The sequence below is a fragment of the Maylandia zebra genome, linkage group LG20 (genome assembly GCF_041146795.1).
Source record: "Maylandia zebra isolate NMK-2024a linkage group LG20, Mzebra_GT3a, whole genome shotgun sequence".
NCBI classification, from domain to species: domain Eukaryota; kingdom Metazoa; phylum Chordata; class Actinopteri; order Cichliformes; family Cichlidae; genus Maylandia; species Maylandia zebra.
This window is the reverse complement of record NC_135186.1, coordinates 33,799,849-33,816,880: the sequence shown is the minus strand read 5'-3', so window position 1 is coordinate 33,816,880 and position 17,032 is coordinate 33,799,849. Positions and strand designations below refer to the sequence as shown.

Below are 17,032 nucleotides of genomic sequence, written 5' to 3'. Positions count from 1 at the left end.
GTTACCAAGTGCTGAGCTGCACAAAAACTACACACCAGGAGCTTCATGGCTGGGTTTCTGTGGTGATGAGGTGTAATGTGTAGGTGACCCAGTAGGTTTGTCCATGCAGTGTACCTTCCCATGAGTTTCGGTGACCTTAAGAGCCTAATTGCTGTTTCCCACCATGTTAGTCTTTTTTTTTTCCAACTCTTTTTTTTTTTTTTTTTTTGTTTTTTTTGCCTGTCCCGTTTGGCTCTTTTGCCATCAGAATTGTTGTCTAAAGGCAAAGAAAGATGCCCAACGGATTTACTTTACCAAATTGACCATCCCAGCCTTGCCGTAATGGTCCATTTGATTCACCTTTTATTGTTCATTTTATTTTCACTTACTGAATACGGGACAGACTTGACTGGGGTAAAGAAGGGGAGAAAGAAAGAGGGAAAGAGAAACAGCTGAGAAGAGGGACGGGGGAGAAGGGCAAAAGACAAAAACCAACAGAATGAGCAGAAAAAAAAAGAAGAAAAAAAATGCATCTATCGATCACCTGGATCACCTGCTGAGAAAGAAAAAAGAAAACAAGCAGAAGAGAACAAGAGTAATAGAATAAACAACATCACAATGACATATGGGAATATGACAGTAAATACTAAATATTAAACATTATTGTGCAGCACATAAGATCAACAGAACACAGTGCGCTTTGAGGTAGGAGCCAAAAAGGGTGTAGTTTGTGGGTGTGATCACCCGTGTGCACAGCTGTGAGCATGGACGCGCTTGTTTTTTGTTTTTTAAAAGGTTCCTTCATGTAATGATCTGCTAGAGGGTGTGGGGGGGCCACAGCCCCGTCCTCCAGGGCATGAAGCAGGTATGGAGGAGATCAAAACTCCAGACATCCAGAGGCCCCCAGAACACAAGAGACCAAGGAAGACCAACAGAGGGGCAGCTGCGCCACTGTCCCAGAAAGAGCTGAGGAGAGTCCCAGATGAGGGCTCACTCAGCAGCCGCGGAGCAGAAGCCAGGGGGAGTTTTAGTGACGCGCCCGTGAGCTCCGCCGGCAGCCAGCCGTGCCTGAGTGACCGAGCCCCAGGCCGAGAGGCCGGGGGCACCCCACCTCCGAAGTGGCCCGAGCGAGCCCCAGGCTCCAGGCCCCGATAAGCGGCCGCCAAGGAGTGAGCCGGTGTGTACCTGGACGCCCAACCCCGGACACAAAGAACCACCAACGCACCAATGTCTGAGGGAGTCCGCCACTGGCAGGGGAAGTGGTGGTAGGGGGAGATAGGCCTCCAAAGCTTGGAGGGCCTGAGATGTCCCCAGAGAGGTGGCGCCTGACACCCAACCTGACATATAGACACAGAAATACAGGCACACACATATACAAACATCCATTCCCACCCTCATGCTCTCATATGCACTTACTCCACACTCAACCAACGTGGAGACAGACATAAAGAGACGCTGTACACACAATCACACTCCCCAAGCGTACTCTACAAACCGGGTCTAGGTACCCTTGCCCCTGGAGGGGGGAACTGCACCCAGACCCAGGTGGTGTTACCCTTTTCCCTGCGGTGGGGAGAGGCAGACCGCCCCGACTCCGCAGCAGCAGGGAGGCCCCACACTCCAGACCGCAGTCGGACGGCCAACTCCTCCTCCTAGTCCTAGCCCCCCCGCTCCAGCAGGTCGCAGAGAACGGGGGTGAGAGAAGACTCCAAACCTCCCTCCACCCGCTCATTGTAGTGTTGATGCATGTGTGTTCTAAGGTGCATTTAAAACCCAGGAGGGCATGGAGCTACCTGCCAGAGAGCAGCAGGTAAGCGCATGGTCCCTCCTGCTAGCCCTCAATGTCTACGTGTGTTTAACATTGAGAGGTGGGCAACAACGCCAGGGGTGGGGTGTACACCCTGATGGTAATTTGGACTCCGTGTATCGTGCCCACCCCCAAGATCCTATATGTATGTGTAATGAGAGTGTGAGTAATGTGAATGTCTAAGTTGTGGGATAAAATTGAGGCAGAGGCAGCCAGAAGGGGACGGGGGGGGGGGGGGGGGGGGGGGGGGGAGGGTGGCCTCCTCTGCACCCTGGTGACATACCCCTACTCCAAGGTCCTGCATGTGTGGGTGGTTGTGGTGGAGCGGGAAGAGGGAGGCAGCTGGAGATGGGGAGGGAAGGAAGGGAGGGGCAAGTGACCCCTCCCTGGGGCCAGCTCCCCCGCTGACCCCAGCTTTACTCAACTTTACCCGCGCCCCGCGACCATTACCCTGACCCTGGTCCACATAAGTGAAGCCCATTGCCAGGATCTTGTGAGCACAAGTTGATTCAGCTTTGAGGCACACATCAAAGAAGCCGCCTGGTCTTGTTTCAATTAAATCACAGCTTTCACTGTCATACCTGGAAAAAGTCATCCCCATGTTTGTTTTCTCCAGGCTTGGCTACTGCAACTCTGTCCACACTCGTATAAACACAAAGTTACTCTCTCGCCTCTGGCTCATTCAAAATGCAACAGCTGGGGTTTTATTGGTTTTGGTGGACTGCAGAGCTTCACCCCAGTCCTGACTTCTGTGCTTTGACTATCTGTAAGCTTATAGAGTCAACTTGTAAGATTTTGCTGATCCCTTTAAAAGTACATCTGAGTCTGAGCCTGAGATACATACCAGATATGTCGATCCTCCTGGGTGGTGACTGTGCTTTTGCTATCAGGGCCCTCGATTTTAGAACAACCTGCCTGAGGAGATACGACTGATGAAATCAGTAACCTCCTCCTTTAAACAACTTCTTAATTCATGTTTCATAGACCTTCTTTTATGTGATGTCATCACATGTGATGTATTAACAATACTGTTAATCAATGTTAATCGGGGCTTAATGTTTGGCTTTCTGTTTGAAATCACCCTCTGAGTGTTATATGTATATGTATATACTAGGATGCAGATTTTTATTTTGAAAATTGCAAACAGTACTGACCCAGAATTTCACAATCGGTGCACGCCTGGTGTGTCGTCTCCCTCAGGCTCCAGCTGGATTAAGAGGAAAAATCCTGATGATTTATTTTTTGGTTTGGAGGTCCCAGGCTCTAATCAGAGGCACGCCACAGCACAGTAAAACCCACAGTTTGTGGTATTTTCTGAGACTACAGATGTAAATGAGTTTTTCTTCCTCTGATTTGCATGAAGCTGAATCAGATCTGATGTGTGACTGTTTTGACGTGTCGAGAAAGCAAGAGAAAGTCCTCTTTGTTGCCGAACTGGGAATATTGTTAAAAAGAGGATATGCGCTGGCTGTTTGTGTGGAAATGTGAGTTAAAGATCTGTTTTGCTGTCGAGAAAAAGACGACTGATTGAAAGTGTTCAGAGGAAATTCTGAGGCTTGTGGTAAAACCTTTGACCACATTAGTGCTCAAGATTAATCTGACTGACCTTTGTTAAAAAAAGGAGATTAAAAACCATTTTATTGGGAGTTTGATGATCAAATGTCATAACTGTGAGTTTATGTCATGGATAGAATTTGGCTTTTCTAACTGCTGCGGTTTGATTTAGACCTGATGGTTGTTTGAAAGACTGGATATTTGCCAGGATTATTTGATGTTGTCTTTAAGCAAAAAATATACAGATTTGCAAAAATGTTTCCAAACAGTTCCTCCTGCGCATGGTTCTGCTCGAGTTTTGGGAGTTTTTTTGGCCCCACTATCTGAAAATACCAGTCAAAGAAAACCCCTGGGCTTCTCTTTATAAGGTAAAAATGAAAATCAAAACAGATTATATCTGAACTGAAAATGTTTACACATTATTACACCGATGGACAAGCTAAGCTGTTTGTGTGCATTCTCTCCATATTTTGAGTATCTAAACAGGCGTGTTTTCCAACACATACTGGATAGAACCATGTGGCAACCACTTGGGACAGAGATATGAAGTCCAAGTAGAAGCGCCAAAAACTGTAGTGCAAATGGCCTCTTGAGGCTGGCTCAAAAAGCGAGTCAGCCCCCATAGACTCCTGTGTTAAAATGCCCAGATTTACAGTACAAATAAACCTGCTTTATCCCTTCATAATGACACACACACACACACACACACACACACACACACACACACACACACACACACACACTCGTTTTCATATCTTAGTGAGGACATCTCATTGACATAGTGCTTTCCCTAGCTCCTTACCCTAACCCTAACCATCAATAATGAATGCCTAACCCTAACCCTCAGCCTAAACCTAACCATAACCTAATTGTAACCCTGACACTAAAACCACATTTTGAGCCTCAAAAATGCCGTCAAACTCCTGGGGATGGACATTTTTGTCCCCATAACTGACTGTTGGTCCCCACAAGTATAGTAGTTTCTGTCCTCACAAAGATGTCTAAACATGTACACACATACATGCATAAGCTAAGCATAAATGACACTATTAGAGTCATTTAATGTAATTATCTTATAAACGATATGACTAATATGAAAAGTTAAAATTGTATCACAGCCATGGAGCCAAATTCCTGCAAATTTGGCAGAGATGCATAATTCAGTGCCAGCTGATGTCGCCTGAAACCCCTCTGTACATCCTGTTGGTAAATCTTATACATAACATTATATTTAAGCTGTTCAACATAGGGTTACTGGTACCTCTGCATGCCACTTTGCAACCTCACCTCCACCCCCAGCTTGTTTCAGGCCATTCATGCTATCTTTGACTTTATCAATAACACAGCCATTGTAATAATACATGCTCTGCTCTGTGAGTAGGTGGTGCTACTCTCACTGCCTTCTGGCTTTCCATTTAAAGCCACACAACCAATTAGAGATGACTACAGATGGAATAACAAAAGTATCATCAGCACTAATTAGCAGGTTTTGTGTTAGTGCCAGTCACCCCTGCAGTCTACGAAGGCTGATAACGTAGTACTCCACCCTCATCAGTATATGGTTACTTCTGCCTTCCACAAAACAAACCCCATAACAGCTAACTAATTGCTGACCGTGTCTGTTGTAGGCGGCCTGTGAATAAAACCGTTTGGAGGTTCAGCATTGGAAGAACACTTTTTGTGCTGCTTGAAATTTCATCTTTAAATAGTGAATCTTTCTCCTCGTTTCGGCTGTATAGTAAATCAGCTTGTTTCAGGTGAAGTGAAGGCGGAGTCTGTTTGTAGCAGTAGTGGGAGAGCTGGAGGAAAGATCGTGGATTTATCCTCAGGAGAAGAGGAATGAGGTCTGAGCCGTGATTATTTAACAGGAATATTTTACACTTTGACAGAGTGATGCAACCTGAAGACACAGAAGGACCCGCAAGATTGAAACCAGTTTGACACCAGTTTAAAACTCCACTCTGTCATAAAAACCAAACAACCCACCAGAGGTTTGAGTCGTTTCACAGCGTTGCCGTGGATACCGGTTTGTTGCCATGGTGATGTTACTACAGGCAACTACAGTTTGACCGCCAGATGAAAAGTGTGAAGCAGCAAAAATATTTTATTAATAACTTCAGAGAGAGAAAGAGAAACGGTGCAGCGAGTCTGCAGGGCTGAGCCTCACCTGCTCAGGTGTATTTTACATATTTAAGATTTTTTTTTTCTTTTTGGGGTATGAAATAGATCCGTGTTTCTCCACCTTAATCTGAGACAGTCATGGTTCAGTTCTGCTCTGAAACTCGGGCGAGGTTTTCTGCTGCAGGGGAGAAAGTGGAAATAAGATGCAATCACAGCTTTGAGTTTTGCATTCAGACAGACCGCTGACTTTCTGTGGGCGGACGGTGAAGCCAAGAAGACATTCTTTAGTGGATTTCAAATTTTACAGTGAAGTTCAGATCTGGGGTCAGTTTCTGCACAATTCAAAAATCTACAATATTGTCTTGTTTCAGTTTCTCGGAGGGTTTATTTCATTTCCTTTTTCCACCAGATCGCCCCGTAAAGGGAATATCTTTAGGGTTTGGACAGATAAAACAAGAAAAACAAGTTTTGTCTGTTTTTGACCAGCGGGCAGTGAGATTAACTGCAAGTGGGCCTGCTGACCTGTGAATAATCATAAGCAGCTGCTTTTCACAAGTTTTAATTCTCCTGAACTTTAATCTGTTTCAGGTAAAGAGGAGCTGCCATGTTGGCCTCCTCCATCCCCCCGTCACTCCTCCTCTTCCTCCACATCCTCTCCCCTTTCTCCCAACCTGTGGATGCCTCGAAACATGTGGAGTTGAAGGGCGCCCCCCTGTCGCACCTGCTCCTGGATCCTGGAGCGGGACATATTTATGTGGGCGGGGTCAATAATCTGTACCAGCTGACCACTGGCCTCGAGGTGTTGTTGCACGTAAAGACCGGCCCTTACCGGGACTCCCCAGAGTGCCTCCCACCAATCGTGCTCCAGGAATGCCCATCAGCCAAGGACACCGACAACTACAACAAACTGCTGCTGATGGAGACGGGGCAGGGGGTGGAGCCAGGGAGTCTGATAGTCTGTGGATCACTGTTCCAGGGAATCTGTGAAAAGAGGTACGTCAGTTTACTGTGCTAGTTTTCCTCACTGTGTTCCCAGAGTTTATCCAAATACATTTTTCTCACACTGTATCTGTTCTTTGCATGTATCAACGGTGACTGATGTCTGGATTAGCCAAAACACGTATGAAGAATGACTTTTCTGTCCTGTCTTTCTCTGCAGGAGTCTGTCCAATATTTCTCAGCTCATCTATCAGACGTCCAATCCCGTTGACACTCAGTACGTCGCAGCCAACGCTCCAGGTGTCTCCACTGTTGCCGTGGTAATAACCACGAAAAATAAGCAGGAAGGGGGTGGGGATGGTGACGTGCTGCGCCTGATGCTGGTTGGTCGAAGCTACACTAGCAAAGGCCCTGGTGACATCCCACCAATCACGACACGGCGGCTGTTTCCAGTGGTTCCACCCCGCAGAGCGTTCTCTCAGGAGGAGGAGCTTGGAAAACTTGTTGTAGGAAGTTACTCCGATTACAACAACCACTTTGTGAAGGCTGTTGTCCATGGCAACCATGTCTACTTCCTGTTCTCACGGCGGCACAAGAAGGAGTACCGGACTTATGCCTCTAGGCTCTGCATCTCTGATCGTAGCTTCTACTCGTACGTTGAGGTGCCGCTGCTGTGCCAGGGTGGGTATAACCTGGCACAGGGTGCATGGTTAGGCAACCACTCAGGTGAACCTCACCTGTTTGTCGTCATGGCAGCGGGGCAGGCGTCCACGCCCGTAGCAACAAATCGTTCAGCTCTCTGCGTTTATGGCATGGCGGAGTTAGACACAATGTTGCGGAGAGCACAGGAAGTGTGTTACACAGAGGGAGGACAAGGCAGCGGTGGAAAGGAGGAGGCCTACATCGAGTACGGCGTGTCATCAAAATGTCTCAAACTGCCGAAGGTAAACTCACAAACACCTGAGCAGTGTTGGGGTGATTAACAAAGTAATCTATGAATTTGTCCCCAGAGAAAGTACTCATTATGTTACTTTCTTGCTATTCTGTAACGTGGCCTGAAACACAATGTAAACCTGAGGCTATGTAAGAACACAAAGCCGACATAACAAAGTTTGAAACCAGCTCAATGAAACTTCAAAGTCATCGCCACGATGATTTTGCTGTAGAAACATGAACAGAAGTGGAGGCTGCGTCACTTAATCGCTGCCTTTGTTACCTGTTGAAGCTCAGGCTCTGGATGCAGGCCTGGGGTCAGCATACGCTCAACTTTAACATCACACTGCCTTCTTCGTTAGCTCTGTATTAGCATGCTGTCTGTGCAGATGCTCACAAAGAGTCGATGTTAGCGGTATAACACTGTCATTTTTTGTCCTGGACACAGTTTGCACTTTATATAATCATGCTCTTGTAATAAAAGCGATTTCCATATCACCACTCAACAAATGTTGTTGACCACTAAACCATTTCCCTCCTCCTTGTACACAATCAAAACGAGGTGTTTGTTTTTTGCGTAGGGGTGCAGAAGAAAAAGTGAATGTTTTTTTCTTTCTATCTGCTCAGTGTGCACAGAACTAAAGAACCTTTGTAATGCAAGTAATGACATAATTGCAACTGTAGTGTAACTACTGAATTTTGTACAGTAACTCATTACATTACTGCATGACTGAAAAATATAATGTGGTACCAGTAACATGTTGCACCCAGCATTGGCACTGGGGGTGGCTGTAGCTCAGGAGGTAGAGCAGGTCATCTACTAATCAGAAGGTTGGTGGTGTTCATACCAAATATCCTTGGGCAAGATACTAAATCGATACTCTTCGATGCATCCGTCGGAGAATGAATGCTGGATAGAAAGCACTAATGTAGATTTAACACTTACCATTACTGGCTGTGAGTAACCTCCTTACCTGGAACACTCACTAGCTTGGTGCACATAATACATGCATAATGTATTTTGATTTTGCAAATCATTATTATTCTTTTTTTTTTAGATTGGGGGGTGGGAGGTAGCCCCTCCTAAAGCGAATGAAAGCTGTGGTTTCAGTTTTCTATGCAATAACTTTGTGGTAGGCTGTTCAAGTTTTTTGGCAATAGAGTTGTGATAATATCAGTTCTACGTTGAAAATATATATGAATGGACTGATGCCAAAGCTTCAGTTCAGACCACAAAGTCAAGCTTATTTGTAATCAGCTGATTTTTATCGTTCGACATGTCCAACTGGTAAATCTCATATAGGACATGCTTTTAAGCTGCTTTTCCCCACCCAATGGTTGCTCTGATCTGCAAGTCACTTTGCAACCCACCTCCACCCCAAGTCCTTAATTTCATGTTTTTTTTAATAAAGTTGACCAATCTGTTGTCTTTGCTGCTGCTCTCAGAAGTAGGTCCAAGCAAAGAGCGATAGAGCCAAATATAAACTCCAGATACTGCAGATGACAGAGTTAGAGCTACTGCTAGTAATGAGAGTGCAGTACAGAAGTGTGGGTGACAGTTGAAAACAATGGGACAGTAAACTTGTTCCAATGAGAGTCCAAAGATGATCCCACGGATCGCTGAGGTCCTGGTCGGCCAAGTGGGACATCGTATGACATCACATTTTACATGTGATGACATCACAGATTAGCAGCTGCTTTAGGCAAGAAGCTGTCGATGGTTGTCATCTGCCTCGCTGCTGACCTTAATACTATGTGTGTGTGTGTGAGTGAGTGTGTGTGTGGATTAGAGTGGTTATCTTCAGCATCTGGACTTATCATCAGACAGCTGCCACTCAAACACAGAGCTTGTAACACAGAGCTGACCCACATAGAGCAAAAATACACAGATTAAAGTGACAGGCTGAGTGGAAAAAAGCACGAGTTTTAAAGGTGAATGGAAGCAATATTGTTTGTGTTTAGAGACGTAAACAGATAAAGCAGGGCTGACCACATACCTGTGTTCACTGGCTTCTCTCTCTCTGTTTATTCATCTATCAGGTCTCTCTCTCAGAGTACCCCTGTGGAGGGGAACACACCCCCAACCCCATCGCTAGCGCCGTGCCCCTCAAAGCCACGCCCATTGTCAACTCCACTATACAGCTGACTGCTGTCACCACAGCAACTGAGGCGGGCCACACCATCGCTTTCCTGGGAGATAGAAAGGGACAACTGCAAAAGGTGACACCACCAACATGTTTTACAGCCGTTTCACACATGAAGTAGACGCCGTCGGTTGGGCCATTGACCTCAGTTACCCTTTCCCACATGTCCCACACAACAGCTGAAATGGTGCACATTGTGGCTGAACATGGAGCGATATGACACATGATGCTTAATCTCCCTGCTGTGAATTTAGCAGACAGTTACTTGTAGTATAAAACCGTTTGTACTCTCACATGAAAAGTTTTGGGGTGCAAATGCATATACGAATAATGCTTAATTGAACAGGCTTCAGACCCCTCCACTCTAATGGAGCTGCTAAGAGACCAGCTGGTGAGACTGGTTTTTACTTGGCAGTGAAAAGGCCTGTTTAGGCGTTTGTGTCTCCATCTCTAGCTACAGGGAGGAATCAGCTGTTTCCTGTTTATGTTGTAACTGGAAGGTCTGAAGAGAAGCACCAGGAAAATGATCACACACACACACACACACACACACACACACACACACACACACACACACACACACACACTGAACAGAGCAGCTTGTAGCCTGAAGCTCTTTATAAGCAACACAATGATACACTCTATGTATGCGTGTGTGTGTGTGACTAACAGGCGTTTAGCTCGAGGGTGTGGTGCGTTTGGGAAGAGTGGGAAGGGTCACATGGGAGCATGCTCAGACTTTTGTTGTTGATTGGTGATTGGTCTCTCAGGTGCAGTCTGGTAAGAATCCAGCAGGACACCCCTGAAGCTTTTAACTGGGTGTAAGTGTGTGTGTGTGTACTTGTACATGTGGCTTATGAGGACCCAGTCTTACACATTGTTAGAGAGGACATTTGAAAAGTGATGAGATTCTGTACCCAATTGTTCTCGCTGCGGGACACCTTAAGAGGCATTTTTTTTCCATTTCATTTCGAAGTTTTTATCAAGTTCAAGTTTAGGGTAAGGGTCCTGGGAATGCACCGTGTGACTCATAGTCCTCGCAAAGTTAGAAGGACAAACTTGTGTGCGTGTGTGCGTTAATGAGCTCTAATCTTGCCTCGGAGCCTCAGCGAGGTAAACAGCAGAGCTTTGATTCTCCCCATTAATATTTAATCACACACACTGTAAATGTTTCAGGGCCTCCTGCTGGATCCTTACCCAGAGTGCACCTGAGGGACCAATAACCAATCAACAACAAGAGGCATGTACAAGTGCAACACCACGTTTTTCGCGGCGAACCCGGGCACATGTTAACTGCTGTGCTTCTGTTGGGATTGTGAAATAGTGAATCTATCAGAAAGGTGCTCAAGCACCAGTTTCTCCAGCATGTGATGCTCCTGCAGTGTTTCTGTGGGCGTGGCACCCGAGGCTATCCGAACTAAAGAAACACATATGCTCATGTTTTCCTCCTGCACTTTAACATATCTAAAGGCAGAGTCCCCGCACTTGTTTTAAATTTTTGTGCGGATGTATACTAGAAGCACAGTGACTCCTGACTCCTCTGCTTGTAAAAGGACTTCTAGTTATATAGAAATCGATGTGAAAGCAGCTCTGGCTCCTTTGCCCTGTAGACTTTGTGGGCTCACTCACTTGTTTCAGGTCATTCAGGTCATTATGACTGGGGGTGGCTGTTCTTCAGGAGGTAGAGAAAGTCATTTACTAATCAGAAGGTTGGTGGTTCAAATTCTGGCTGCTGTAGTCTGCATGTCTCAGTATCTTTGGGCAGGATACTGAACCCCAAGCTGATCTCTGATGCGTTCAGCGGAGCATGAATGTGTGTGAATGTAAGATAGAAAGGACTCAGGTGTAGAAGAAAGTGCTTGTGTGAATGGATGAATGACAAATGCTGTATGAAGTGCTTTGAATGCCCAAGTTGAGTAGATAAGCAGTATGTAAGAACTAGTCCGTCTACTGTTGAAACACAAATATGGTTCTTTTAAGTCAGAGAAGATAGTCTTTGTCTTTTTAAATTGTTAAACATAAATGAACCTGTGATGTCCTCAGTTTCCCAGTCAGAAAAATCCTTTCCTCATTGCATCCTGTTTAAAAGAAGAAGACGGTGATGATGAAAATGCTCAGCATTAAACTCCACTAAGCATTGTGTTTTTAGGTTATTGCAGTCTGCGGTGCAGAAGTGTCTCCTGAACTCAGATTTACACCCTGATGCCTTTAGGTGAAATCCAGGAGACAGGTTCGCATTTCTACAGGAAAAAGCAGTAACAGTACTTCAATTCTTCTAAAAAACTCAGTGTTTCACAAACTCACAGCTGTACACAAGAAACGTGACAAAAGTATTTGAGTGAAGATTGAACACAGAGGGATAAGAGAGACACTAAAGCCCTGCCATACCTTTATACTTAATTATACACAATTGACCAATCAGTGAGTGAAATGGCTGAGATATGGTAGAGATTTCCAGAGTTTCTACTTTGTCAGGATGCTGCTGTTCCATCTCAGCAAGAATAAAAAAAGACAAAAAATAAACTGGATGTGGCACAGCAGGATCGAGTCTGTTCAAACTCAAACGATCCTCCTTTCTGCATTTTTCACTGTCTGAATTGTTCTCTTTGTCACACGCTGCTGATAGTGCAGGTGCCTTGAGGGGTGTTGTCGGGGTGAAGCAGCTCCACCTGCTGGCGGGTTGTTGCTGCTGCCGCAGCGGCAGCAGGCACTGCTGCTTTCATGTTGTCACTTTACTGAAATTAAATGTTGATGATCATCATTTTTACTTGTCACAACATTTCAGCTCTTAGACGTTTTATATTTGCTGACACGAGTTTCTCCGTCTTGAGTTAACTTTTTCAAAATACTTCACACAGTCGGCACAGCAGGATCCCGTCTCATCACTCGAGCAGGAAAGTCATTCAGTGACAAATACTGTGCAGCAGAGAAAGAGCGTTCTTTTGTTGTACTCAGAACAAATAAACAATGAACAGTACACAGAGATGTGTGTTTGTGTTTTAGTGGCATTAGTACAGATCCAGAACATCTCAGGGTGTGGATGGAGCCAATTAGTGAAACTGGGATGGAATCAGCCAATTTTCCGCCCTTCACTGAGATGTACTGACAGCAGGGAGGGTCCGACCAGGGCCAACCTGTTTCTCTCTGTCTCCGTGTCTCTGATCTGGAAGTCAGTCATGCCATCTTAAGGGGTTTGTCAGTACCTGAAGTTGGAGACGCGAGGCTTGCTGTAGGAACGGTGATTAGAGGAGGCACAGGTGTACCCCTCTGTGGATGTCTTTTCACCTGTGATGTTTAAAAGAAGCATTAGACATAGCGGGAGGACAATGATTCTCTTTTGTATTCATACCTTATGTTAGAAATCTGCTGTCAAGCTTTCTGCTTTTCTCCAGTCGTGTGTGTGTGTGTGTGTGTGTGTGTGTGTGTGTGTGTGTGTGTGTGTGTGTGTGTGTGTGTGTGTGTGTGTGTGAGAGAGAGAGTGTGTAGTTTACTATGGTTGTGGGGACCAAAATCCTGGTCCCCACAAGTTTGAAGGCATTTTTGAGACTCAAAATGTTGTTTTAGTGACAGGGTTACAATTGTAATTGGGTTATGGTTAGGTTTAGGGTCAGGGTTAGGCATTCATTTTTTATGGTTAGGATGAGGGGCTAGGGAAAGCATTATGTCAATTAGATGTCCCCACAAGATATGAATACCTGATATGTGTGTGTGTAACAGAATGTGTAATTTGTTGTTTGGTATAAAGGACACAAGGAAAGGAGGTGAGGAAAGGGATTGAGGTTGCACAAACCAAACAACAGAACAGTGTCGGAATCTGTGGACTCACCTGTGTTGTTGTTTTTCAGGTGTTGGTGATCTCCAATCAGTCAGGCCATCTGTATGGCAGCGAGTTGGTGGACAGTGGCAGTGCCGTCAGCGCTGATCTCCTATTGGATGAGAGCCAGGAACATGTTTATGTTTTAACAAACAGCAGGGTGAGAGACAGTCGACCTCCTTCCTCAGTTCCTGTCTCACTTTCTTTTCTTCAGTTTTTTCCCCCTCCTCCTTCCTCCTTTTGTCCCCAATATCCAATCAGACGATCCATTTAAGAAAAAATGAAAACAAACTGTTTCCTGTCTTTCTCCCAGCTGTCGAAGGTTCCTGTGTCATCCTGTGAGAAACAGACAGACTGTCGCTCCTGTCTCGCTGTCAGAGACCCGTACTGTGGCTGGTGTGTCCTGGAGGGAAGGTAGGTCTACCTGTCGGCTGGTGTTTTGTAACTTTTTAAAAGTACATTTTTATTCTTTATATCTTTTTGTAAACTTTATGTAAACTTTTTACTTTTTTTGTAAAAAGTCTGACTGACAGTAGAAGAAGAAAGTGTAGTAGATTTGGTTTGCTCACAGCAGCATCTGCACGTTGATGTGACATTGCTCTGACGCCGTTTTGCGTTTGGTTGTTTGTTGCTGTTACTAATCTGCAAATGTTTGTATTTTGTGCAGATGTTCCCGGAAACATCAGTGTCAGCGTCACCTGCAGCCCAACCACTGGCTCTGGAGCTTTGAACCAACCAGTCAGTGCGTGACAGTGCAGAGCCTGCAGCCGGCCAATCACAGCAAAGAAGAGCAGACGCAGGTAGGCTGCTGTTGTTTTGATCTGATTCTGACTGACAGCATTATGATGCAGTCAGCCACTCCCGCAGTGATGACAGCCTGGGTCAGGGCACCCTTAGGTGTTGCTGGCAGGTGTCTGTATCAGTCCAGGTTGAAGGAAAACTTGAGGTGCTAGTTCAGCAGCTCTCTGATTGACTGAAGGTTGCTGATTCTGTTTCAACACAGTTGTGTTGTTGTGTTGGCTGTGTGTTATTGCAGAGGCACTGCAAGTCCAGCCAGTTCCAATCCTTCAGACAAGATTCACAGCAGCCGATGAACATCTGCAGCAGCTGTTTACTGCTGCAGCGCTGACAGGATGAACGAAACATCTTCATATTTAGTGCCTCACCGAGTATCTTCACAGGGTTTATAAGGATCAGCACAAACATAGGAGTTATTGCGGTCTGAGTGAAATGAATTCAGACAATAACCTTTTAAGATTTTGTGATGTGAAGTAAAGTTGTTTATTTTTAAAATAGAAGGAGAAAAAAGTAACACTGTGAGCTTTTTCAGCCAGCACAGAAGTGGTTTTGTTCTCGTTTGTAAACCTAAAATATATAAATAAGTAAAGAAAAATAATAGAAAGACCCCAAACTGTCAATGGGCGTTTCTTTTTTTGACAGTAAGACAATGGAAGGATTGCTGATACGAGACACAGCTGCTCTAGAGACAGAGAGAAGGGTCCCGATGGAAAAGCAGTAACCGTGTTTCTGTGTTCGTCTCTCAGGTAACGCTGTCGGTCCCCCAGCTTCCCGCCCTCGCAAAGGAGGAGTCTCTGTCCTGCATCTTCGGGCTCCTCCCGCCTCAGCCTGCCATTGTCATGGGAAACAGCATCACCTGCCAATCCCCTGCCCCGGAGCACCTCCCACCTCTGCCCACAGGAAGCAGTGAGTAGGAACTGTGGGCGCGTTCCAATCCTCCATAATACCATCCTACTTAGCATGCCAGAAACAGATTTAGTGTGTCCCAGTACACAGTGTTTCAGAATGAGTCTTCCAAAAATATCAGGAGGTTTAACTGCATGTGAAGCATTTTACAGCACGCAGCAGTTTGAGCGCCGGTGACAGAGTCCGAGTGCAGCACGCAGTGACAGTAAAAACGTCTTCATTCAGGTGTGCTACTGTGTAACTTCTGTCACCTCTCACCTGCAGATCACATGATCCTGCCCGTGTCACTGATGTTTGGTCATGTGACCGTCACAACGGGCAACATGACCTTCTATGACTGCATGGCTGTAAGCCGACTGAACCAGAGCTCCCAGTAAGTCACGTAGGCACAGTGACAGTGCTGTACGTTTATCTGAATCTAAATCAGTGATGGAGGAGACGCTGAAGGCCGTGGTGTGTGTTTCAGGTGTTTGGCGTGTGTCAGCAGTGTGTGGCGCTGTAACTGGTGTCCTCTGGATCAACTCTGCACTCACAACCACAGCTGTCCAAACCAGCACATCATCCTCAACCACAGAGTAAGACGGCCCGCTGCCCCGTCTGTCTCCATCTTTTTGTCTGTCAGCCTGTCTCTAACCCCGCCTCCTCTCTGTCTGCAGGACTCTCCTGGTCCTACTTCCTGTCCGCTAGTCTACGACCTACAGAGCTCTGCTTTAGTTCCCATGGGCCTGAGCGCCACAGTGGTGCTGCGGGGACGAAACCTGGACGTCTACACTGTAAGTCCGCGTCTCTGACCTCATTTCAGTCTGACGGGGATCTAAATGGAGTCTAATCAAATGGTCCCATTAACAGTTTAATGCAAAACACCAAAAAAATGTTTTTCATGTCTAAAACTGTAAAAACCGTCTTTGTTTGAAGTGGATGAACATTAGTCAGATCAGACTGATATTTCATGTTTCGACTGTCTGGTGCCGCAACATCTGCTGTAACCTCCCAAAAAGTGACACTTAGCGTAACCAAGTTAGAGCTTTTGTTTCTTGGTCGTTGTATCTGGTTGCACTGCTACACTGTTCTCTGTCTGAGTGTGGCGTGCACATAAACACGAAGCCGATTTGATGCTGTTCAATTTAGACAGTCTTCCTTAAGGTGCTTTATATTGTAAGATAAAGATCCTACAATATTACAGAGAAAACCCGAACAATCAGATGACCCCTATGAGTAAGTACTTGGTGACAGTGGGACAGAAAACCTCCTTTTTAGCAGGAAGAAACCTCCAGCAGAACCAGACTGTGGAAAAGAGCCAGAGATTAATCATAACTAACGATTAAATGCAAAGTGGTGAATGAACACGTAGAGAGGTGAGTGAAGAAGAAACGCTCAGAGACTGAAGAGTGTAGGAGTCTCTGTTAGTTTCCGTAAGCCTTGGCTCCTCATCGTGTTTCTACATCTGTGTCTGCAGCAGCTGTAGGCAGGTGTTTCCAGGAGTGCGTCAGGTCTTCTGGCTCCACAAAAAGGACATTTTTACTCGATATCTGCTTGTTTGTTAACAGCAGCGAGTTCGAGGCAGCTGAGAGAATCATAAATTCATTTTCAGTGTTTTAGTCTGAGCTAATTATCAGGTTGCTGCTGCTGGATGGATAAATTAATTTCATTCTTATGTAAATTGACATTTATGAAGCCACAAGCCGTCTTACAGAACCCTGCGGTACACCACCGTTTGTACAAAATAAAGACTCCTAGAAAAGAACTGCAATAACTCTGAATGTAAATAGTAAAAGGCACAGAATCCTCATCAGCAGCCTCAGTTACTTCTTCATCTTCAGAGCTGTTGTCATCAAAAAACCTCCAACATCAGATAAAAATTCAGCTTTGAACTAATCCTGAAAGCAGCTGCAGCTCCATCATGTTACTGTGATAATATGCACTTAAAAAGTATTGCTTTCAATTCAAATAAACGACCTCCTATATTATGTTCATCCATCAGTCTGCTAATAAAACGTAAGCGTGTGCTGCAATTTATGATTTGGGACTTTCGGATGA

The 17,032-nt window shown here is 45.4% G+C and overlaps 1 protein-coding gene across 3 annotated transcripts in view; it reads left to right on the top strand.

Moving 5' to 3' along the window:
- plxnb3 (plexin B3) overlaps positions 1 to 17,032 on the top strand; it is a 93,297-nt gene that overhangs the window by 58,155 nt on the left and 18,110 nt on the right. For all 3 annotated transcript variants that reach the window (XM_076878356.1, XM_004568148.5, XM_004568149.4), the window contains 10 exons: positions 6,050 to 6,454; positions 6,621 to 7,344; positions 9,374 to 9,553; positions 13,323 to 13,451; positions 13,605 to 13,705; positions 13,959 to 14,091; positions 14,836 to 14,995; positions 15,260 to 15,368; positions 15,462 to 15,570; positions 15,652 to 15,768. In XM_076878356.1, the coding sequence (XP_076734471.1) occupies positions 6,066 to 6,454; positions 6,621 to 7,344; positions 9,374 to 9,553; positions 13,323 to 13,451; positions 13,605 to 13,705; positions 13,959 to 14,091; positions 14,836 to 14,995; positions 15,260 to 15,368; positions 15,462 to 15,570; positions 15,652 to 15,768 (2,151 nt within the window). In that variant the 5' untranslated portion in view covers positions 6,050 to 6,065. The remainder of the gene's footprint in view (positions 1 to 6,049; positions 6,455 to 6,620; positions 7,345 to 9,373; positions 9,554 to 13,322; positions 13,452 to 13,604; positions 13,706 to 13,958; positions 14,092 to 14,835; positions 14,996 to 15,259; positions 15,369 to 15,461; positions 15,571 to 15,651; positions 15,769 to 17,032) is intronic.